At 37.0% G+C, this 25,116-nt stretch overlaps 1 protein-coding gene across 8 annotated transcripts in view; it reads right to left on the bottom strand.

The window, feature by feature from the left end:
* Positions 1-25,116, bottom strand: part of EYA4 (EYA transcriptional coactivator and phosphatase 4) — a 156,742-nt gene that overhangs the window by 19,438 nt on the left and 112,188 nt on the right. For 4 of the 8 annotated variants that reach the window (XM_085301864.1, XM_085301859.1, XM_085301857.1 and 1 more), the window contains 7 exons: positions 19,494-19,560; positions 17,396-17,538; positions 17,112-17,255; positions 15,488-15,567; positions 14,958-15,141; positions 6,398-6,534; positions 4,933-5,016 (listed from right to left, as the gene is read on the bottom strand). In XM_085301864.1, coding sequence (XP_085157990.1) covers positions 4,933-5,016; positions 6,398-6,534; positions 14,958-15,141; positions 15,488-15,567; positions 17,112-17,255; positions 17,396-17,538; positions 19,494-19,560 — 839 coding nt within the window. The remainder of the gene's footprint in view (positions 1-4,932; positions 5,017-6,397; positions 6,535-14,957; positions 15,142-15,487; positions 15,568-17,111; positions 17,256-17,395; positions 17,539-19,493; positions 19,561-25,116) is intronic. The other 4 variants (XM_085301862.1, XM_085301861.1, XM_085301863.1 and 1 more) reach the window with 2 other exon arrangements.

Genomic DNA, 25,116 nt, shown 5'->3' with positions numbered 1-25,116 from the left:
CAGTGTGAGCAATAGCAAGCTTCCGGGCCCTTTCCAAAGCAGTGTACAAGGTTAAAGCAACCTTCCTGGCAACTTCTTGTCATTAGCTCTTCCATCAAAAATGTCAAAATGCAATCATCAAGCATTTATTTGTTTTGATTTTTGCACCTGGAGATCACATTTTCACCCTTCTATTGTCATGAGAGACTTTCATTCTTTTTTGCCTTGAGTCATGGCATTTATCTGGCCATCCCTGATTGCTGAGTTGATCTTGGAGAAATAAATGGTTTCTTAATATTAGAAATGTAAATGCTCTGAGGAAGACAAAACTTCAGTGTAATCACCTTAAATCAGTGAGAACAGCTGGAATATAATGGAACAAAGAATATACACTGTTCACAGGGAATAAGAAGGTACCTCATAAACTTTAACAGATGATGGTAGTTTCCTAATACATCTGTTATAGCAACAAATTTTTAATTAAGAGTTCAGCATTATAGAAAACTGTATCTGCCAACTGGTGCTCAGCTGCAAAAACCATTATCAGTCACACAAGTCAAATATGACAGCTCAAATGCTGATGTTCATAGTTTTTAATGCAGTAAATAATTAAAAATAGAATGTACTAGTTCTATAAAGTATGAAGAACACGAACAAATGAGATGAACGATGATAAACGCACTCTTACTCCTGGGAAAGAGAACAGTTACCTGGAACCTTACACAGATGTAGTTTTTATGTTTTATTTGTATTAGCTCTGACCAGCCCAATAAAATAACCACTACACCGAAGTCTGACAGAAGCACCTACAGGTAGGAAACAGTCAGACAGAGAGTCTTCCTCTGGTAAGTTTTATATTTTGATTTTTAAAAGTGATTCATTGACCAATCTCTAGTCAAATCTGTCCCACATCAGTGGAGTTTAAAGCTATACTCCACTGATGTCTACCTAAGAAGAAGCAACTTGCCCTGTGTTTCAAATGAGATATCTGAAGTGGGATCTTTCAAATTAAAACTTTTTGCAAATCACTAGTTTTATATTTATAACAACATATATTTATTGTAACAATGATACATAATTCTGAAACCAAATTAATATCACACCATGCAAAGTACTGGACAAGTATATAGCAAGGATAGTGTCCATTCTAAAACATAGAAATTGTCAGGCTTAAGTCAGAAATCTGATGTTCTCTTGGCAAATATATGATCTGAAACTTGATTTTATTGGATTCATGCCTTCCCACATTATCTCTGCTAATGAAAGCCCCCATTAACTATCTATCCTAGTGGATGATGGTTTGCCTTTTCCATCTCCCTTCAATCTTAAATGCTTTTTAAAATGTAGAAATCTTTTGAGAAAGACACTGTTTGTCTACTGGCACCACTGTGATTCTCAAGAGCTTCTGTACATATATGCAAGTCAATTCATCCAGCTGTCCACAAGACTGTAACAGCCATCTCCACATACTGCATTTCTATTCACAGCATTGCATTCCATGCACTGTCTGAATTGCAGCAGAGGACTAAAAGACTCATTTTTGAATGTTTTGTTTTTGTCCACTCTCTGCAAGAAGTAGCGCAAAGAGTTACTGAAAGAGGGGAATTAAAATTCCCCTCAAGTTCCCCATCAAGGAGCAGATGGAATAGAACTAAACGAATATCCTTAGCTGTCTGTATATTCACACTGGCTCTAAACCCAGCATTTAACTTCTTGAAAGTACAAAGCTTGGTACGCAAAGACACCTTCCCTTAAAAGAATGTTCACACTGAAGACTCACTAATCCTATTTAGAGTACCTGTAAATTTGGACAGAAGGCAATACTCTAGTTATGTCTTGTTTAATTTTATGACTTCTTTTTTGGGAGTAACCCAATTGCATCAAAGAAAATACTCTCACAAAATACATAGAGAAGAGCACACTCTACATAGCTGAGCATCAATGCAACACTACATACCTTCAAATTTTAAAGCCAGATAGCAAATCACTGCAAGAAATGATTTAGCATTATAACTATTTGACCCTACCCTGAGAAGCTTTTCATTGTAAAGTAACAATTTTATGCCATCTTTCTAGGAAAAAACAGAACCTACAACACTTGAAACACCAATGCTCACAGGACTTCCACTGAGAACCTCACAGTTTATTCTCATGGCAACATAACTCTCTTTACAATTCAGACTTTAATCTGGAATAAGATTCTGTTCACAGATAAAAATCACACACAGAAAACAGAAGGGCCGCATCTGCTAAAGAGGTTATGCCCCCAAAACTGACTGAGGTCCAGCTGTGCTATCTTCTCCATCTACAAAGTCTAACCTCTAAGGCACTCAGGCTCAGATACATCTAAGGTTAGACAACACCTTAATGACACGCTGAAGTTAGAGCTTAGTCATGTAAGCTCTCACTGATCTTCCTTTCCTATTGCCCCAGCCTCCACGCAACCAACAACATATAAACTATGAGATAAGAAATTACAACATATGTTTGAGCTGCACTGCTGATTTCTTATTACCTTCCTAACAAGTTCTCCAAAAATATGGTATAGGTAATTACTGCAAGAAGGAAAAGGACCACTATTTTTATTTTACTGTCGGTGGGAATGAATATACTTCCCTATTTGCATGGAGGCTGCCTATCAGTAGAAAAGGAAGTATTTTATTTAATAATTTCTCTCTTTTCATTTCATGATTGCTCATGACGTTGGTTATTGCTGCTTGGTTTATACAAGCCAACTTTATTTGCTGTCATTACTGTTGGCTGCTAATATGCCATTACTGTTCTAAGGACTTTGTGTCAATTACAGGAACAGATGAGTTCTTAAAAAGCAGTGGTAGCAAACATTTTTCAAATATCTCTACTGAAAATGAAGTTAGAAACCAAGAGAAATTGTTTCTGAAGCTATCTCTAAGACAGTTTTCAGAGTTACTTGAATTCACAGGATTATGAAATTCATAGGATTACAAAATGTGTTTTGATTTTTAAAATTTTTCATTAAAATTGATTTTGATTTTGATTATTTGCATTGTGAGACAGCAAAGAGTGTAGCATCAGACACAAACATCCTAAGGGTATAACCACAGAGGATGAAAGAAATGACTGCCTTAGTGAGGCAATTCAGCAAGTCCTCTGGCGGAATACAGGCCAACACTCAAAGGTGATATAATATGTTCATGTTCCTATTTCTCTTTTGTTTTGATAGGTATAAGTTTGAAATGGCTCTGACAAAGTCACTGTTGTTATAGTGTTTGAAAAATAACAGAAGAGGAATTTTTTGACAGGGTTCTGGAATGCACACTGATCTGGCACTGCGAAGCTGCAAAATAGGCAAGCATATTTTGTGCAGGAGATGAATAACTGCCCTTATCTTATCATTCCATAAAAACAGGCTTTTGTCTGGGCCTGTGAGTTCTCCTACTATCTTTCTCTTTTCATAAGCACAAATAACTATCTTGAAACACAGAGGACCAGCCCACCAACGGCAAATTCTGTCTTAGGAAATCTCTAAACCACTGACTGCGGAGGTTGGGTGTGGAAATCATTTCTCTAACATCCAGTTTCTCACAGCATCTGATTCTGGCTAGGGTTAGGAGACAGGAAACTTAGGCTAAACAAGCCCTCCTTCTGATATCACATGGACACAGTTTTGTTCTTAGAAATACCTCTGTATTAATTACACTTGAGTTGCACAATACCTGGAATATCTTCTACATCCATGTATATACATACTAGCATCCTCTCCCCAGGCCTTTATCCATCAACAGAAAGATTTTTTACAAGAGGGGCTTCACCGTCTCTCTTCCTCTCACACATCTACATGCACAAACAAACAGCTCTGCAGATGGTTCTAATCCCATAGTTCATGAACAGCTCTGCCATCCCAGACACCAGGGTGTTCATATAATCACAGATATACTTAGGCAGAGGTGACAAAAGCAGAAAAAAATATTAAGGATACTAAACAAACAGTATGCTTTTCCACATCCTTTGAAGTTTCACAGCAGGAATCTCATGGACTTTTTTGTGACATTCATGCTCACCCTCCTCCCTGTCCATTTTCTTCTCCTCCATATATTTGCTCTTATTTTTCCTTTTATCCTGACTTCTGCACTTCTCCCCAGTCCACTTCTGCTACTACTCACTTGTCTTCCAACCAGAAATACCTTCTCCCTGGTCTTTTACCCCTTGCCCAAACAACCATTCCCCCCCACTTAAGCCCTCACTGAGCCTCACAGGGGACTCAGTTTTGAATCAGCAGGGAAACTCTTGCTTCTGCTCTTTTGGGCTGCCGCTTCCTTCTTCTTCCTCACTCTCCTCCTGCTGCTTTGCTGCTCACTGCTCTGTGACCTGAACTCCTTTTGGATCTCATCACAAGGAAGAGAACGAGTACAACTGACTGGCTGGTAGAGGGACTGACTCCCTAGCATTACTCACCTCAGAACTAGCCAAGGGAACCAGAGAATCAGAGGAAAAGCTGGGGAGTCAAAGAATAACATCTGTAGCTGGCATTTAAACAGCTCGCTCTCTCACTTATTCATCCTGATTCATCAATTTCCCTGTAAATTCCCCAGTTGTTTTCTTTTTCCATATTCTAATTTATTTGCTCTTTTTTTCCTCTGCGCTCTTTTTTTCCTCTGTGCATCCAAATACTGTCAGTATAAAGTTATCATCACCCTGCAACATCTTTGGATGTTGTTGTTGTTCCCGCAGGAACCTCATGCTCGTTCCTCCATGAAGTCTTCCCTCTGCTTCAGCCCTTACTCATATATTGTTTAGGGTCTGTGTCTCATTTCTCCTCTTGACTTTTTCACGTTAACCTTCTCAAAATGGGTTTTATTGCATGTCGTACCCTCTACTTTCTCCCAAGCCATTATGAACACCTGAAGTGGAAAATATATACAGGCCATATACTTATGATGCATCCAATCAACACATAATTCATAGGTTACATACCTTGCCATATTTCTGTGCGTAGGATCCTGTAAGCAGCGAATGAAAAACTATGATTGTTTCATCCAAATCCCAAACAAATACACGCTGAAAACAGAAGTGGGGACAATATTAATTCACAAATAATGTCAAAGAGCATTCAAAGAGCTTTTCAAATTAAGCTGCATAGCACAGATGTCAGAAAACTCTGGGTCAAATATGACTCTTAACTTGAGGATAAATAGTTCTCTCAGCTATCTTTGCACAAATCGTACTGATTTAAGGCTCTTTTTGTTTCTCCTGCATAGCTAATATTAAGTCTGTGGTAAGATATGCCATACAGAATACACAATGCATGTAATTTTTAAAATAAATTATTCTAACTTAAAAAAGAAGATCCTTAGGTTGATAAGGGATTTGTGTTCATTTTCACTGGTGAACTATAAAAGCAACAGGAAAACTGAAATGTAAAAAGGTACAGTCTCTTCATAAGTTGTGAGCCTTGAAGAGAAGGAAAAAAGTAGAAAAATTTTTAGCAATTTCTGTATGCAATGACACCTAGAGCCAGTGCTCAGCACTGCAGCGCACCCTCTCAGCGGAGGGGAGCCCGTGTGGCCAGCCAGGTCCTGGCAAGCGTGCTCTCGGTGATATGCGGAGATGTTCAGCTAGTGCACGGGCAGTGGGCCTGGCCAGGCTGCTCGCTCTGAATGCCAGTCTCATGGCCGCGGGAGACACACGACACACACGCACGGCACACTCCTCTGATGCCACAGCTGAAGCGTTTCACACATATACGAGCTTAGCTTCTTTCTCCTCCTGCCACAGTAAGGCAGCGTGCTGCTAACACAGGAGTAAAAAGACGATTAATTGCTCCATTGTTAAGAGGTCGCTTGCGTTTTAAATCATCACCCTGTATATTAGGCAGATAAACTTCTTCACTAAGGCTCTGTTTTTGCACATAAAGTATAGCCATCACTTCACTTGCACATAAAGTACAGCCATCACTTCACAAACTACCTCATTGAAATCGGTAACACTACTGACAAGCTAAAGACAAACTTGTACTTAAGTGTTCAAAAAGCTGTGGCCAGATAATCTTGATTATTTTCTCTGCACTCATAATTAAACATAATTATGTTGAATAATACATGAGACTTCCTTTTAAAAAAAACTGTGACAAATTTGAACACAGAAGTCTCAGTTTTGTGGATCTATTGCATGAGAAACTGAAAGAGATCAGGGCTTAGGTCTAAAAAGTGCAAGAATGAATCACATTTATTTTTCTATTGAACTTTGTCCTATAGAATAGTAATGTATTATTGTACATGCATGCTAAAATGGCCACTAAACCTGTTATATTCCGTTAATGAAAGAGTCTATGCTGTTTTCTGAAAAGCTCTAAGCTGTTTCCACAGCTGTAATTTGCAGAATTTATTTTCCATCAGAAGAAACCACCTCATTACCATTCATCGGTTACTACGGGACATACCTCCAAGTCACTGTCCGGAGGGGGTGATGGATTATTCTTCCGCCCTCTACCACGGGACTTTGACCCAGAACTCCTACATGTTCTCTCATCAAGATCTTTGATTGGCGTGGAGGGACTCTGTACTGTGTCAAACTCCCCTGTAAAGTCAACCATTCATGACAAAATTAATGCTGGATTTTGAAATAATAAGTTCACTTTTTAAAGCGGCTCTTCTATCTATCTGGCAACAACACAAAACACACCCAAGTAAGAAAAACAGTGATTCTTGATTTGTCTTATGTAGATGGAATCTGCAGATGCCACAAACACTTCTGACTTTATCAAGGAAATGTTTATAAACCTTGGTAGAATAAGAGAAAGATTAAAGTAACACATACATATGTGCAGACCTATATACACACATACATAAGCATGTGCAAAATATTGATCTACTCATGGGATGTGTATTTTACAAGTTATACCTAAGACTTCAGTTAAAGTAGTTTTTTTCCAATGTTTAGAGTTCAGCTAGAGTTATTTTCAAGTCCTGTGTTACTTTTACCAGAATACTCTTTGGTATTCCTCCACACACACACTGGAATCCCCAGTCATCTTCCTCCTCCTATGCCACCTGATCCTTATTAAAGTACACTTTTTTTTTCTTACCATATCTTAACCAATTAAATTATTGAACAGTAGATTTGAAACAAAAATGGAAGTATTTTAATAAACTATACAGTGTGTTCTTATAGGACTCAGGAAAGGTTAAGAACAAAACAGGATCAAAAATGAACTCCACTCCATTGGCAGAGAGAAGTCATAATACTAAATGCAATGTTTCAGACACTACAAAAAAAGGACCAAGTCATACTTGTTGTCTTCTAATCATCCTATCAGGTACTGCTTGCTGACAGAGAAAAAACACAGAGGGCCTGTGATCTGGCATGGCATAGTTGCTCTTAGTGTACAGGTTTATCTCCGACTTACCCATTTAATCTGCTTTGCATCTGCTGGTAACAAATGGCTAGGGAAGCAGTTGCATTTTTATGCCATAGCTCAGTACCTGGAAATTACTGGAAAAGTACTCATGACGGCACATCTTCAGAATTAATTCTCAGGATGGATGATTAGTATTAAGGAATAGTACAAGATCAACTACAAATTATTTTATTTTATTCCTTTCCTCCCACTTGTTAAAGAATATTTCTATTAGCATCAGCTATACAAAACCAACAAAAATCACCAGCCAAAGAAAAAGACCAGGTCACATGGGTCAAAATAAGGAATATTTCCAAGTTTATTTGTGGAAAAAAGCATTCTGAAGCATTTTGAAGTCTTCCAACTACAGAAATCCAAAACAGTCTAACAGGAAAAATATAACTTTGAGGTTGTTCATGAACACAAATGGCTCTTCCTCACCACGCTGACGACAGGCCCCTCAAAATCAGAAGTCAACATTATGTACAGCACTGGCCTATAAAGATGAGAACCCTAACTTATAAAGATATCTTATGATTGCTCTTTGGCCAGGGACACAGTAGTGGGTGTCATTTACGTTCATTTTAGAATGGTTTTCAATGTTGTCTCCCATAGCATTTCAAGGAGATATGGACCAGATGAGTGTACTAGAAATTGGGTAAAAAGAGCCTGAAAGGGACAGCCCTTGAGCAAAAGGGACAAAATCACAACAAAGGATATTCTAATTACATACAAATTAAAAATTTTTCATAGTGAGAGTACTTAAGCGCTTGACATTGGTCAACAATTCCTCAGAGTTGATACTGAGGCTGATACTGCTAAATGTCCTCCTCAGCGCACCTCACTGAAGGACAGAGTGCACCCTCAGTAGTTTTAAAGACAATACCAAACTGAAAAAGCAGCTGATATGCTGAAGATCAAGGCTGCCATAGAGAGGGAGCTTGATAGGCTGCAGGACTGGGCTGACAGAAGCTTCACAAATTTCCACACAACGCAAATGTGAAATGTAAAAAATGTAAAATTTAGATGTAGAAGTCCTGAATCAAAGATAGAATGAAACATGCAGTAGCAGAGGCTGCTGACTGGCAGGTTGCAGCACTGCACAAAAGGGCCTGAATATCCTGCTGAACATGGGCCAGTAGCGTGTCCTTGCAGCAATGAAGATCAACCTCCATACTGGGCTGTATTAGCAAGACAGTGGCCAGTAGGTCGAGAAGTGTTCTTTTCCCTTTATTTGGAACTTTTAAGAACATGTCTGGAAAAATGCCCACTTTGGGGTCCTCTAGTACAACACAGATATGGACAAACTGAAGTGAATCCAATGGAATCCCCAGTGGAGGACCTCCAAGACAGTTAAGGATCTGGAGCACAGGACAGAAGGAAAGGCTGAAGGACTCTTCTCAGAGGTGTACAGGGAAAGGGAAAGCAGCAATGGGCATCATTTGCAGCAAGGAATGTTTCTGTTAGATACCAAAAAAAAAAAAATCTTCACCATGTGAGTGACACTGTCAGACACCGTGACAAGTGCCCAGAGAGGCTGCGGAATCTCCATCCATGAAGATACTCAAAACTTGACCAGACACAATTTTGAGCAACACCATCTAAATTGGCCCTTCTGGGAGCAGGCTGGACCAAAAGTCCTCCAGAGGTCTCTTCTAACCTGCATAATTCTGTGTTTCTGTGGTCTTCCCTGAGGCATTTACTTCATCTTCCCTCCACGACAAAGAAGTAAACAGATCTAGTTTAGCAAACTCAAGGATTTAGAAGAAAAAAAAATGCCTGTAATCCCAATGAAGAGTCTGAGAGTAACGTAATAGTTAAATCCTTCATCTCTTCCATCATTTAATTCTTTATACCTTACAGTGAAGATTATTATGAAGATGTTCTTATGGAAGATAAAGATGTTTTTATAATATCTAGTTTGGAAAAAATACTGTTGTATTTCTTGTGAGAATTTAAGCCCATTATGTCACATTCCAGAATGGGAGCTCTAGACACGATGAGGAAAAAATTCAATATTCAAGAAAAGGGAGAACATGAAGAACAGTTATCCAGCCTATTAGTTAGGACATTTACTTGGAAGAAGGACATATCTAGGTTCCACAGCCTTCTTCAGCGCATACTGGATCATTTGACTGAATGACTGAAAAATGTGAATTACAAAGAGAGAGGTATTTTCAAGACCCAGAATCAACTTCCCTGTATCCCAGTGGAGAAGAAGATGGTACCAATCCTCCACAAAACTGGAGGAAATTAAAACTGTATCCCTCACTTCCTGGGAAAGTAACTAATTATTCTGCTATTGCATGGAAGGATATACTGCTATTTTATTCTGAAATCAGATGATGAGTAGTTCAGTCTCACAAAACCAATGCACTTATTTGCTTACGCAGAATACAGTCGAACTTTCAGGCAGCACCTAAAAAGAAGTTTTAAGAACTGCAACTTGGGAATCCACTCCAGATACTGTTTTAGGTAGTTCTATCCTGATTTGGATATGGCTTATATGTATTCTTTAAAATTTTACCTTTAATCTAAAACTCTCATTTGCCAAGAAATGATGAGGAAATTAAACAGCAATAATTATACCTAATGATCCTGTGATGTTTTTACTTTGTCCCTACAGAATGGAGAGAAGGAGTTCTTGTTGACTAATCTCTTCTATTCCCAGTATGGTCTATTCCCAGCATGGTGTTGATGTTAGTAAGGACACTACAGGCAGTGGAGAGATCAGTAAGGTCACATTATCTTAGTTCTTTCTTTATAAAAAGAATGGCAAAATATATTTTGCACAAAAAGGTGTTTCATAACTAGATTCCTTGTGCAACGAAAACCCACTGACTTCCAAGTGATTATACAAGACTTATGTGCAAAAATACAATTTCCTAGTTTTTCTGAGAAAGTGGAAAAATCCTCCAAAATAAAAATCCAGAAACAGAAAGGTAAAAACTAAATAAATGTGTGTGAATTATTGCATTCTTACCACAAAAGTTCTTGTATTTATAAAATCTTAACATTTTACAACAAAATCAAGACTCATTTCTACAGTAATGCATTAAAACATCTGTTCTCAATGATTGTATTTACTCTACTCTACAAAAAATAAAATGTAACAAACCACTGTTCTAAATCTTCTCTGAAAGTATCTAATAGCTGAAGTAAATAACTTAGATTTTCATTTAGCATTAGTCATCACTAGTTGCCCCAGGCTTCTACTTGGGTCAACATTGTACATGATTGCGTAATTATCCATTAATCAGTACTTTAACTAATCACTGTATCTTGTAAGTTCTAGATATTTAAAGCCAACTTTATTTCATTACGGTAATCTCTAAATCAGAATGACCAGCTGTATCTTACTTGAACGCAAAGTATGTATCTATTTTAGAACTGCAAAAGTCAGTGGTGCACGTTTTTTTGAACAACCGCAGGCTTAATTGTTTGATTCGCTTTTTACCAACAGCAGGCTAAAGGAGCAACTGCATTTTCTTATCCTAGGCTGTTTTAGAAATTCTGATAGTCAATGCTGGTGAAAAAAACCTTTTTAAAAATTCAGGCATATTTATCATAAAAAAGAGTACAGGAGAAATTCTAGTAAAAGACAGACTGAAAACCTTAACCTTACAGAATTCCTAGAGCAGCTCATATTAGACAGAAATTTTTACTGTCATGTTTGCAATTTTCTACCTCTTTCAACATACGATACGTGCCTAATAAATACACTTCATGAACATTACTCACTAGAACTATGGCAGCATCACAAGTTCAATAAATAAAAAGGAAAATGTTTTAACTTGAACATGGAATGGCCACTTTTTCACAGACGTTAAAATATTCATACACTAGTTCATGTCTAGCGTGTTACAAAAGGAGGTAGCCTTTCATATTCAATACATTTTTTCTCAGCTGTAGTTCAATGCGAGTCTCTCTTTCTCCCTGTCGAAACACCCTTAAATTAGGCCACTTAAGGAGGGAAGATGCGTGGGCATGGGCCCGCATAAGGGCTTAACGATGATTTCTGTCATGTGTAATGAGAGTAGCATACAGGAGAAAAGCTAGCACCAACTGCTGTAGGCTTGTTCTTAATCTGTTCAACATGAACATGTTCCAGTTCTTTCACCAAATTCTACCAGAAGCAGGAAGCACTGAAACTCCTCCAAGTCTGTCAATGAGGCTTCCACGCATATTGCTACCTCTGAGCCCCAGTGGCCCAGTCACAGCTTGAAAGGTCTCCAAGTAATGGGACCTTTGCCAGGACCCCCTCTTTTTTTAATAGCAGCAAACCCCAGAGCCATTTCTGGAAATAATCCCTCCAGCGACTGTGGTATCACATGACTAATAACACAGAATAATCAACCAAGCGCGGAGAAAAGCTGCTGAACGAACGTGGCCCAGGCCACACTAAAAATTGACTGTAGTTGTAATTGCATTGGAGAACAACATTTCTGTGATCAGACACCCGAGCTCTCTCAGTGCTTCTCATAACAGACAGCTAGCTATACTTCAGTCCCTGTCTATGTATATTTACTTTACATTTTTCCTGTGTCTTTGATAACACCATCTCCTAGAGAAGTTTTAAAGGATGGTTTCCTTGTGGATACTAAATTAAGAGAGATTAAGTTCTGTTGCATCCCACTAAGGAAACTGGAGCTAATCATCTTGCCTAACTCCGGACACATGAAAGTGAGGTGCCTAAATATGAAGCTTTTACCTAGGCTCCTTACAGACCTCTCTCTCCTGCTAGAATTTTATTAGCCCTAGATTAAATACATATAGGTACTCACCACCTGAGGCAGAATCCCTTAAGGATTCATCTGACTTATCCTAGGATGAGGTGAATTACCTTTGGAAATACCTATTTTTCTGCTCACCGATACTCTCTGGTAACAAGTGCATTTTGAAATATCTTTACTTAGTGGAGGTATGATACAAACCCAGAAGAGTTAAGTCCAAGGAAAGGTTCAGAAACAGGATCTAACAGAGGTGTGGGCTGGATGAACTAAGCCTCATCCTACACTCTTTATGGATCGACTTTTCTTATACATTCTGAAAGCCACAGGATACTAGAGAGAGCAGCCAGAAGATGGCTTCAACATTATAACCCCTTTTCTGCTTGCTTGTAATGTGTCTTGCTTGTTATGAGTAGCAGAAAGAGTAATGTCTTTTTGAATTTTCATCTTCTTTTTTGACTCAGCCAATAATCAATTACAATCAATTGCAATTGATTTTTAACTCTTGAACTGATGAGGGTTTATTATGAAAAAAAGAACTGCAGTATGTGTGTGGGGAATACTGGAGGCTTTGACTCGCTATTTGAATTAGTAGCCAGCAGAAACAGTAGAAGAGTAAAGTACCTAAAGAATCTGTGTTTTATCATAGGCTTTAAGCTAGCAAGCAATGAAGGTCTGTCAGATAGCAAGTGAACATGATGAGTCAGGCTGCAGAGCTATGGTATAACCTACTCTATCTGAAGTGATCTCGAGGTCCAAGACACTGCACCTCACTGAGACAAGTGTGTTTTTACAGTGACAGACAGGGACACAGGCATGCCATGTGTTCTAAAAGTAAGTGTTGCACTCTGAATGGAGCGTCGCATGATCCGTTCAACGCTTCACAGAAATAAGGAGCGTATGGGCAGTTCACAAGTTCAGATGCCTAAGTTACTTAACAGAAACACAGGATTATATGCTTAAACAATCTACAAACTGATAGAAGATAAGTTCTATCTTCTAAGAAGATAAAATCCTTACTGTTTCATAGATGTGCAGCCCTCAATATTTACTTACAGCTGATCAGCCTGTGTAACATTACTTTCTGTTGTCAAGCTATTCTATATGAAGACATTTCATAATACACAATGTATCATTACAGCATTTCTAGGAAACACAGATACACAGATGAGAGAAAAGGCTGAGACAAAACACTGACCGAGTTTCTCAAATTAAAATATGGAATAACAGAAAAACAAGAAAAGATACACAGGAAATGCACAATCATCTAAGTTATTATTTGTGAGTGCTCTTTCAATCTTCTAAAAATGCATTACATATGATCTATGTCTATTATGGATGTCCTGTAACTGTTAAATTTCACTTAATTATAAGTTACCTCTTTTTTTTCCCCCTCTTCAATATGCACTGTGTTCTGAGACTACTGATTAACATTTTAAACTTTTATCAAAAACACAGGAATGTGGATCTCTACACATCCATACCATACCACAGCATACCCCCCCCCACACACACACACACACGTACAGCCTAAGGAAAACACACCTAGCAAGGAAGAATGCCAGCTCATGTAACTGAAGTTTGCGAAGTTTTAAGCAWATTTAGGCAGTTGAAAGCAGGTTCTCTATGAAATATGTAGTCTTTCCTACAATTTTTTAGGCAATATAAAACCTTTTCTTTGTACAAATTCATTATTATAATACAGCACTTTTCCACTATATTTTTCAGCAGTATGGGTCAATTGTTCAGATGAGAATTGGGAAAATGATTTGTGCAGTGAGTTGGCTTTGTGATTAAAGCATGATTTTCTTATTCAGAGTCTGATCCAAAACCCACTGAAGTTTGTTAGTCTTTTCATAAATGGTCACAGATGTAGTAAGGCAGACATTGCTGATGCTGTATGAGTGATGCAAGCGTCCCTAGAAGACAATGTTCTAACAGCAGTGGCCCAGGCTGCAGGAGATGGAGATAGGCATATACGACACAGTACTGAGCTCGACCTTTAAGGACTTCCTAGAATGATGGAAACAATACAAGAAAGCCAGGACGAGAAAGCAGGCTTTATTAACCCAGGAAGGATAACATATTCATCTGGCTTTATACTTTTAAGTTCCTAAAGTAACCCATTGAGATCCTCATGGATCTTCACTTTACTACACATAACTTCAAAGACATACAATTGTGTAACAAAATACTGCATCATAATGCATATGCACAAGGGGGCAGAGTTGGGCAGGGAGTTTGAGAGTCTTCTTTTTGCAACTGCAATTTTGCAATTCTTTTTGCATTTGAAGTCCATTTCAAATACGCTATTTTTAGAGAGACTTGTGCTAATAGATGATAGCTCCATTTATATTTACCAATTAGCAAGTATGGCTTGTATATATTTTAAAAAAAGCATGTGTGCTCTTGTTGGCATGAGTGGGACATAATTAAATGAACAACGGCATCTTGTTTTAAATTATTTACATAAATATTTTAGAATATGTAGGTGGATGCAGTAATCTTTCACCAGCTGTAACGAGAGAGCTCACTGAATTTTTTTTCTATTTTAAACTTTACTCATTTTTGTTACTGCACAGTAGTTTTGAGTACTAAAAGATCCATATCAGATAACTGTGACTTTTCAAAGACCTACTCCCCACAGATAACAGTTTTAATTTGCAAAGAGTTTTATCTAACAAACCAACTAGGTAAGTTTCTTAAAACCAAATAGAACAGTTTATTTTCACTGGTTTCCTTGAAAAATAATATTTTCTTAAAGGCATCAGCTTAAAATGTCAGTATTCAAGGTGAATATGGTATCATCAAAGCTGGATGAGGAAATTTGGGGATTTTAAAAGTACAGTGTAAAATATAAAAATGGTTTTCACCTGAATGTAGATCTGTACCTGGTTGACTGGTCAGGCCAGGGAGAGACTCCTGTAACTGGTAGGTTGATGATGATGAGGAGGTGCCATCAGCTGTGTTGTTTGAGGTCATATATGCACCATATGTTGATGCTGAATAATACTGTGCATATTGGTTTTGGCCAAAAGCTGTGTAGGATGGATAATCCTAGAATAGCAAATGCAGTTAACCAGGTAGGTAACAGATGATTTTTCCATTGAGAACTTCTAAGTTTTGTTTTTTTTTTAAAGATTTATAATATTTATTAATTTGAGGAAGTTTATTAGAAGACTACCAAGAGATTTCCAAAGTATTTACACATCAAAAGATGCAACTTTTGGATGGATGGATGCAAAAGATGCATCCATTGGAATTTCCATTGCTGTCCACTGAAAATAGTACTTAACAAGAGTGAGTCTAGTTCCGCATTAACAGATCTAAATCAAAACAACATGCCATCATCAGCTTTATGAGTATTTTTGTAATGTACAAAAAAAAATGTTGATATTCATACCTGTTGTGAGCTACTGAAGTTTGTAGAATTTGAAACTGAATTGTTCGCATAAATAGTGGATGATGGTGTAAAACTAGAACCTAAAATTAAAAAAACATATAATTAATTGTAAGAACTTGTTCAAAAGTATCAAAATAAAATTCTAAATAGAATACTTCATGTTAACATACAGATAAATCAGAGGAACAAACAACTTCTACTTTCCATTTAAATGATAAAACACTGTAATGGATTTTAAAAGTAATGAAATGCTACTTTCAGATAAACAGACATATATTCTTTTTCATTTTATGCAAGTAAGTATTGGCAATAAGTCATTACACTGATCAGAAAAGCATTTTTTTGTTTATTACAGTCACCTTTGTTCAGGTCTTTTTTTTTCTTTTTTCCCTTCATTTATGAAGATCATGCATTTTAGTGTATGTTCACTTAAAAAAAAACCCAAATTTTTAGACTATTTTAATGATCCAGGTGTTTTTAATAGATTCGTAGTGAGGCATATCCATGTTCTTGACATGCCAGATGATTAATATTGCAATTTGTACTATTTAAAAGATTAACTGCATTAGAAACTAAAGAAGTCTCCAAATAAAGCAAAGCACTGATGATCAAGGGTAATAAATGAATTAGTAACTGAATAATAAAGGAAATAATAAACATGAATTAAAGAGAAATTCTAATACTTTATTTAATTCAAAAGGAAACAAGTTGCAAATGATGTCACATGGCATGTGTTCCCTAGTAAATAAAAAATGCTTCCAGTCCTGCTCTGTGATTTTACCCCATAAAAAACTCAAGGTGCAAATGAGACTGCACTGTATGACTCGATCTAAATTAACAGATCACTAAAACAAATTAATTCAAGGATATTAGTTGTGGAAACAAATTCTGAGCCTTCAATTCAAAAAGTGAAAGTAACTGCAAATGATAAGCATATTTGTTAGAGTTCACAAAAATGAACTGAAAACGGACTGTAAATATGAATGAACAGCAGGCCAGCAACAGTAGGAGACAAATCCTCAGCTTTTCTCAGTCCTACTGATATGGCTGGAACTACGACATTCCATCCCACCTACTTGTTGGTCATTTCTCTGTGTTCATTTCTCAGATTTTCACCACTGAGGGTGAAACCTGAGCGTCACCCAAGTCACATGCAGACCTACCGGCTTTAACTGCCAGCACTGCATTTCACTTTTAATTCTGAAACAAGTTCTAAAGTGCTTTCAGCATGTCTGCATGTGGCACTCTGCAGATCTGTGAGCAGAATTTTATCACATTACTTGCTTTCTTAAATCTATCATTAATATACATGCTGCTTCTTAGAAATTGCCAAAGATGAGATTTTTCAAAATTATCAGAGTCCTTAAAAGACACTTGTAGGCATCTTGAGGCATTTTCAAGTACATCAGGGTAAGATCCTTAAATCCCACCAAAATCAGTTAGAATGAATGAGAGTTAGGTAGCTCTTATGTTTAGGCATTTTGGAAAACGCTATTAAATGTTCATTTGCATCTTTCAGATACCTTTCAATATATGTACCTAGAGGAGGTCAAATTCAGATATTCTGACACGAGGTGTCCTAGAAAAAAGGATGGGAGGACACATGACAGTGATGGATACTCACCTGGCATTTGATAAGAATACGGTGTCTGGCCTGGCTGTGGGGTGGAAAACCCTGGACTGTAACTGAGGCACCCACTCTGCAGTGGTGACTGTGTCTGTGAGAGTCCACTTTCCGTCTTGATGCCTGGCAACATTACACCCAAATCTGCGTAAGAAATCAATTTTCAACCGATTCTTTAAAATATCTTCTTACAGTTGGGAAAAGAAAAACAAAAAAAGGAATGCTCATGTCAGCATTGCTCTTACTTCTTTGTAAGGTGAAGTAAATAATAAGAGGTCAAATACCGTAAGTAGGTAAGCTGTACGGCTGTCCTGTCTGTGAGTAGGCTGTATAGACCGCTGGCTGCTGCATTCCTGAATACTGGGTTTGTCCGGCATAGGCAGACATTGTTTGAGCTGCTGGTGTAGAAAGAATGTGTGGATAGGGCCTAAATATCAGGAAAAATAGCATTACTGTGGCAACAAATACTTTGTATGTTGATTCAAGCAATAAAGTAAAGAAAAAGGTTCTAAGATGTCCAAAGGCAGTTCATTATTCTGCCAACTGTTCCTCTCACAGGATTCATTCCATCCCCCACTGAAGTAAGCTGAAAAACACTCTAGTTTACATTCTCATAAGCACTGTATATATTTTGTGCTGTCCCATCACTACAATTTAATTCTAGGGCTGCCTGTCCAGCTCCAGGTAGACTGYGCCATTGCTAATATGGCTTTACACGACTTTGACCCCTTCGAGCCAAGATCAGCAGGCTTAAATCAGAAAAGATCTCATGCTTTTTTAATCCAGCTGGGGGGAAAGTTGGCCCAACATACAGGACTGGAATAAAAAAAGGGAATTCAGAGGTGAACTTTAAAGTTACTACATTATGTCCTCTATGTATGGTTCTGCTTCAACAGACATCTAGCATCTGGCTTKAGTGGGAGATGGATCATGCCCACAGAAAGCAGCATGAAAAATATTGACAGCAATACTTTGGTAACCAGATGGGCTTTCAACATTTGGAAAATATGGGCTAGGGAAATAGAATGGAAATAAAAATGGTCTTTTATTTATAAACACTGAGGTTTTATAGAGAGATTGAATAAAATCAAGTTTAAAATTTTTGCCCTCCGGAGTTGCAAAAACATACAGAGAAACATTTGTCTTGGATTGTTTTGTAAGTCAAATAAGATTTTATGGACCAAGAGTTGAATAAACACACTCTGTAGAATTACGCTAACTGAAACCTGGCCATTAAAAGCCATGACTAAATTTCAGATTCTAATTTATTTTTCTTCTTTTTTTTCTAATTAGTTCRGTACAGTTGGCAACAGTTAATATCAGAAAAGGATTACTCATTAATTTAGATGCCAGTAAATTATTACAGTAGATTAAAAATTCTACTAGACCTTGTAATGCATTTGGCCAAGAGTATCTGACATGGTGAGCCAAAACTTGTGTTAAGTGGAATAAGTAGGACTGTTCTTAGTTCAGGAGTTTACTTTCTGTATCTTGGCTATATCAAGATACAAATGCAAWTTTGTTAAATAAAACTGCAAAAGTCTAATCAGCTAAAGTTTCAGTGTTTTCTCTGTATCAAATTTCAAAGTTACTTAGGTAGCTCTATCAAATATGCAGAAATTAATATATAGCWTACTGAAATCAAGCACCCTTGTGAACAACACTGATCAGGACACGTAAATAGATGTGCATATAGATTGCCAATAGCAGAAATATCATACAACATCTTAAGTGCTTTTCATTAAGTTCCTACTCCTGGATTCATGTGAATGTCTAAGAGACCGTTTTTCTCCAAACAAAAAGAAAGAAGGTCCTAACAAGGCACATTRGTTTTAAAGTCATAAATTAGATTAAAAGGTAATCCAATTTTATTTATTTCATTTTTAAATCTTTTGATTTTGAARAAAGAAGAAGAAAGGGTGGTTCATAACTTTCACATTTTAGGAAGTACTTGGGAATGCTGGTACTGGGAGGGTCCATGTGAACATAGCTACCTTTAAGTATGCATTATGCGCATGAAATTGCTATTTTTAAGTATTAACTATCTTCTTTAATATATATCAATATACATTGTCAACACAGTGAAGATGCTGATGTCTGAGAATGTGATGATCTATTTTTTTCCCTCTACTGTGTGCAGAAATTCAAGGATAGTTCTTGTGCAGTAATACATTATTGCATAGAATAGGATCTTATTCTGCAGCCACCTGAGGAAAAAAAAATGGAGAGGGAACAGCAATGCAGTCAGTACAGAGGCTTGACTATTTTCCTCTCCTTCTCTTTCTTTCTCCTGTTGATGAATATTTAGTTTCAGCAAACCACAGAATTGCCTAGAGCCAAGGTCAAATCCCTATAAARGCTAGAAGAGATGCAGACACTAACTTGGAGGGATATATCTGCGGAGAGTACTGATGTGATGATCTTGGACTGTAGCCGCTACTTGTTATTACTGCAAAACAAAAACCAAGAGTACAACATTTAAAAATATCATGAAACCAACACAGCCAAACATTCTAAATACTAATAAAATCATATTAGCAGAAAATCTCATTGAAATGGAAAGCTTTTCAACTAGGTAGATGCCATCTCACTTGTGACATCTTAATACAAAAAATAAAACATGGCAAATTCACAGATCATTCATGTTGTAGAGAACTTTTTTCTTGGTATGAGCATATAGCAGATTTTAAGCTTGACTATATATTTCTGAATATATTTTAGAGACATACACTTCATACCTAATCTGTGATCCACACACTACAGATCTTTCAAATTCGCAAGTTATATTAGAATTGCTATTTGAAAAGAATCTTGTGATTCAACATACRGTCTTGTATGGGATTGAAGTAACATGCATGTAAGTTTAAATTCTCCTATTAACAAGTTTAATTTCAACATTGGATAGGTAAAATATGTCTTATTCAGTCATGATTAATTTTAATCAGTTTAGCAACGATGGAAGATACTAGACTGATTGTAGTAACTGACTAGAAAATGAATTTCCCTCCTTATCATCTGGCTGAATAGAACACAGGCACTAGCAACAATATTTTTATTTCAAGTGTAAGCATAAACAGTCCTGTACAGTAGCCATCAAAATTATATATGCCTATAGTATTAACAGCTGCATTCTTCCAAGAAAGTTAGCAGAATGATAGTCACATCCCATTAAAATTTCATTCAGAAGCGGTGCTCACACTGGATTAATTCCAAGTGTTTGGAAGTTTCTCTTTCCTTTAACCATCTATCCTGACAAAGACAGATGTATTCCAAATATATGTAGTCTGAAGTGTTGAACCAATCCCTTCAGAGCAAGTCCATACTGGGCAAACATACAGAGTGTCTTTATTAGGCCATCTGCTGTTCATTCACTTTTCAAAAGATTAAAGTAGTGCACAATGAAGCACTGGAATTTCTTTAGTCTAATCAATCATAGTTGTACTTCAAAGTATACCCTCTTCCTGAGTTGTTTGTAATGGTAGTAGAAATGAACTTTCAGAATTATATAAGTGACAAATAGGTTTAGGTTCCTAACTATTTTATGAAACATGATATATTTCTACATCCAGATCAAATTAAGGTCTCCGAAATCTATTGCTTTGAACATATTCAGAACTTCCTATTTTTAAAGGTAGTTTAAACACATTCAGAACGTGTAGGTCTTAAAAAAGAAAATACAGTAGAAGAAAAACCATTAGCTTCTTTTTTAAAGGTGTAGGGMCTGAAAATAAAGAAGAATTGGATAATAATTCTTGGAACATGTGCCACCAGATTTCCTAAAAATAGACAATGGCTTCAAAGATACTACAGGTTTTCTGTAATGGAAATCTGCTGAATTTAAATTCTCCATGTGGATATTCTTTTTTGTTTGAGAATGCCTTTCCATGGTTTAAGCTTGGTTTGCGGATGAGCCACTAGGCATGCATAAAGCTATTCTTGGATACAGGCAAACTTAAGAGCTGCACAAATCAACATAAACAGCCCATAAAACTCTGAAGGAGCATCTGATTTGTTAAACTCTAGAAAAGCAATCACTCTCCCTGTTGTATCACTGTGACCTTTCTGTAGACAAGCAACAGTTAACAAAACAACCTTAGTAATTTCTCAGGGTAGGGAACCTGCATGATCTATTATTGGCTTATCAGATTTTTATGACCATAATGATGCACTTTTTGTCTATCACTTGCTCAATGACAGATCAGTTGATTAATCAATTTGAGAAAAGCACATCTACAATTCCACTACAGCTAATATAAACTACCAGAAAGGAATGACTGTTCAACTAAAATCACTCAAGTTATTAAAAACTAATGTTTTTCAGCAAAAACTATAATGCAATCTAAAATAAGCCTTCTGTTTTATTCCTTACCCATATACCTTATTTCATAAATTCAGACAAGAAAATCAAGTATTTTTGGAAATGTGTCTGGCTTTTAAATTTTCTATTTTTTTCAGTTTTCCTAATGATACTACTAGTTGTAGGCAAGAAACAGAAAAACAGTCAAGTGCCTGAAAAGTAAATTGTGTATTTTTCAAATTAAAAAAGTCTTTTCCRTTTACTCTTTCTGGTAGCTTGTTACATCAATTTGTACACAACGTTTTAGACCTAAGAGATTTGGGAAACGTGTAGYGTAACACCTACTGTATGAGAACACTATGATTGAGTAGAGCCTGTCAACTGGACCTGTGTATCATAGCTGAGATTGTTAATTCTAAAAGTTATTAGACTTAATAGATTTCATTGCTGGATGTCTTCCTAATCCTACATCTCTTTTGGCGCGGAGGGTAGGCAATGGAACAGATGGTGGAGGGGAGTAGTTATGTTTTTTTATAATTACACTACTTCATATAGCCATKTCTAAGAACAAGGATAGACACCATTATATTACTTTGATCATGCTGTAAACACGATCTCTTCTCTGAAAAACTCAAGTATTTCTAAGACTTCATTATTTGAATTTGCCAAAGGATTGGTCTTYAGGGGTAGTAAAAGACCCTTGATTTCTCAGTGAAAATCTATCAAGTTACACACTTCTGGAAAAAAAAATCACAGTTTGCACATACTGTGTAGAGGCATGATGAGGATGTTGGCAGGTGAATTCCCTTTTCACTGAGCCCATTTTCTCTGCAAACTACAGTTCCTGCCTGGGGTGCGCCCTGCAGGGTTTCTGCACCGTTACCCTGCAGCTATGGGGAAGTAAGAGCTTCTGGAGCAAAATATACAAGGTAGAGATTCATAAATGAGAATGAGGGATTGGCTGGAGGAGAGATGTATAAAAGAGTCCCTTGGGCTAGAGGTCTGATGATGGGGTAGAAAATGGAATAAGGCCTGAAGGTACTGGTTGGGAAAAGAAACTGTTTACCAAGGTTGTCTGAGATGGAAAAACAAAGGTTGCAAATGGGACAGAACAGGATAGAGAGAAAGAAAAAGACAGCTGTGGAGAAAAAGCAGCAGTACTTGTGCCCTTTGAAGCACACTCCCAGCTAAAGCCAGGCTGAGCTGAGGCTCACTATGGTGCTGAGCATGTATTCTAGTCTCAACTAATGTTGATGCACAGAGGGGATGACAAGCTAACTGACAGCTCTTAACAGTTACTCTGTTGGCTCAAGTGGCAAAGGTGGCTGTGAGGAATTTGTATGACCATACACCATGTTGATAGTACACGTTGGATTCAGTATAGTCACATGCTGGAATATCTTATTTTTCCATTACACATCTGGAAAATTCTGTGCAAAGAGGTTAGGTTAAAAGGATCTCATTTAAATAACAAATCACAGCGTATAAACACAAGGTAACTAAAGGTTGCCCAGCAGTGACATAACTTGATCTTTATACCCTTCAGATTTTTTTTAATATTCTTTTTTTGTATTATAAATTGTAAGTAGAAAGGACAATGGGAACTTCTGCTCCATTAAAATGACAAAGAGTTCTCAGACTAATCCAGTATTCTAAGCAACTCAAGCACAGAAATGCATGTGCTAACGATACATGAGTTAAAGCAAATTCATTGAGTAAGAAAATGCTCAGTTTAAGACTGTTCTGTAATTCTCCACATCCTGTAAATATCCCCCCCTCCCCAAAGAGTTTGCTATAGGATCACAATGACTCAAATACAATATACTGATATAAGTGACCAACTGCTATTCTTTGAAGAAAAAGGAGAGGTGCAAACAGGGGTGCACAAAATTATCTCTCTGCCTTCTTAATCCATGCTAATAAGCAAAAATTTTACCAGTGGTAACTCCACAGAATGATGGAATCAGAGCTTTGACATTGAGCTGTAATACCAGAGCCTGGCACAACTTTTATTCTAAATTCATTAGATCCACATGGTTTATTTTTCAGCTTAAAGGTTGCTTTGTGAGACTTCAGATRCCAGGTTTCTTACTTAGTACATTCAATTCACACTACTGAAGCATGATTTAATTCTAGTATACTCAGTATAAACCTGCAGGTTTATCATCATGAAACCATAAAGCCAGAGGTATTTCTGCTTAAAAACACTGGGGAAAGCAACTGGCAATTTTCAAAGCAGAGCAATTTTTAAAATCTGCAACGTTTATCCATTAAAAATCAGCATGCATCACAGTTACTTGTGAGGTCTAATGTGTCCCTGCTGCCATTTAKCTCTCACAGATCATCACCTTCTATGTTAAAGCAGGTCATTAGGTACARAGCTGGCTTTACCTTACATCCTGGAGCACCTGTCCAGCCTCTCACTCAGCTTTAGGAAACATCATGGGTTTTTATTGTCATTTGAGTGTGGAAATCAATTTTAATGGGCAGAATATTTGAAGGAGAGAAATTTTACAAGGCAGACTCAAATGGGTCGTAGGACTATGAGTTCTCTTTTCACCCCATCTCAATTTATAGAAGTATTTAATAACGTAATTCAACTTTTCCATATTCACCGAAGAATGCTCTTGTCCTTCTGACCTATGCATGTAAGACAGAGCAGGTGACCCCCCCCCGCCAGCGGTGTATATGTCTACACATTCGCATGAGATGAGAACACAGTTGTTCTGAAAGCTTCAGGAAGGCACTAGCATTATGATTTTGTYACATCTGACATATATGTAACTGACTATTAGGGAAAAAATGAACAGCATTCAGTGCTGTTATGCTATGTTTTCAGTTGTGGCTGGTTTACCTGAAATGGGATCTTTCTACTATTTATTATTTACTGTCATTGACAATTCATTAAGCTTCTCAAATAACCAATGAGGTTAAAAAGTCAAATCCATCTTTTTATTAAGTGAGTTTTTATTGTTCCTTACCATCTCTGCCACAAAGCAGATCCAAACAAGTTGTCCAGTTCGCAAGTACCATTAAAAGGCMAGAGTGAAAATAATGGATTTAACTTTTATTTAAGGCTCAAGATGGTACCAAGGCAGCACTGCATGTGATGAAGACTACATTAGTATTCAGACAGGCAGACTATTGATCTTCCCACTTTGAATGACCACACTCATTTATCTCATACTTAAGTTTGTGGCCTGAGAATCAGGCTCATTTTTCATTTGAATATGCAGGTGGCTAACAGACAAAACCAACTGTGTACAGCTCAAATTCCTGCCTTTTTTGCAGGCTGAATCTCAGAAGTGCCACGATCTCAAAACTTCTTTTGAAGTCAGTAGGAGCTAATAGGTGAGTGGCATCTTGGGAAATCAAGCTGTTATTTAGGTATCTAAACATGAACTTGAGATATCAATTTTTGGCACACTTTGTGAACATGTTGCTTAGCTATGTTCTACATAAGAAATACAACTCACAGATCTTCAATATGTGTCATAAGCTGACAAAATTTCACCAGCAATACCAAAATCATATATGATCAGACAGTCTATAATTTGCAATATTTACTAAGAAAATTTTAGGATTAGTAACAACAGAGTCAAAGTTCTCACAAGAAAAAAAAAGCTGATTTTTAGCCAAAATTTTCATTTTAATGTCACTTTTTAGATTTTAGGTTGTTGAGCTTTTTTTTTTTTTTTTTTTTTTTTT

Source organism: Rhea americana, unplaced genomic scaffold (genome assembly GCF_003343005.1).
Source record: "Rhea americana isolate MKP2758 unplaced genomic scaffold, rheAme1 scaffold_180, whole genome shotgun sequence".
In the NCBI taxonomy this organism is placed as follows: Eukaryota; Metazoa; Chordata; class Aves; order Rheiformes; family Rheidae; genus Rhea; species Rhea americana.
The sequence above is the reverse complement of the archived record's forward strand: the minus strand, read 5'-3'. Positions and strand labels throughout refer to the sequence as shown.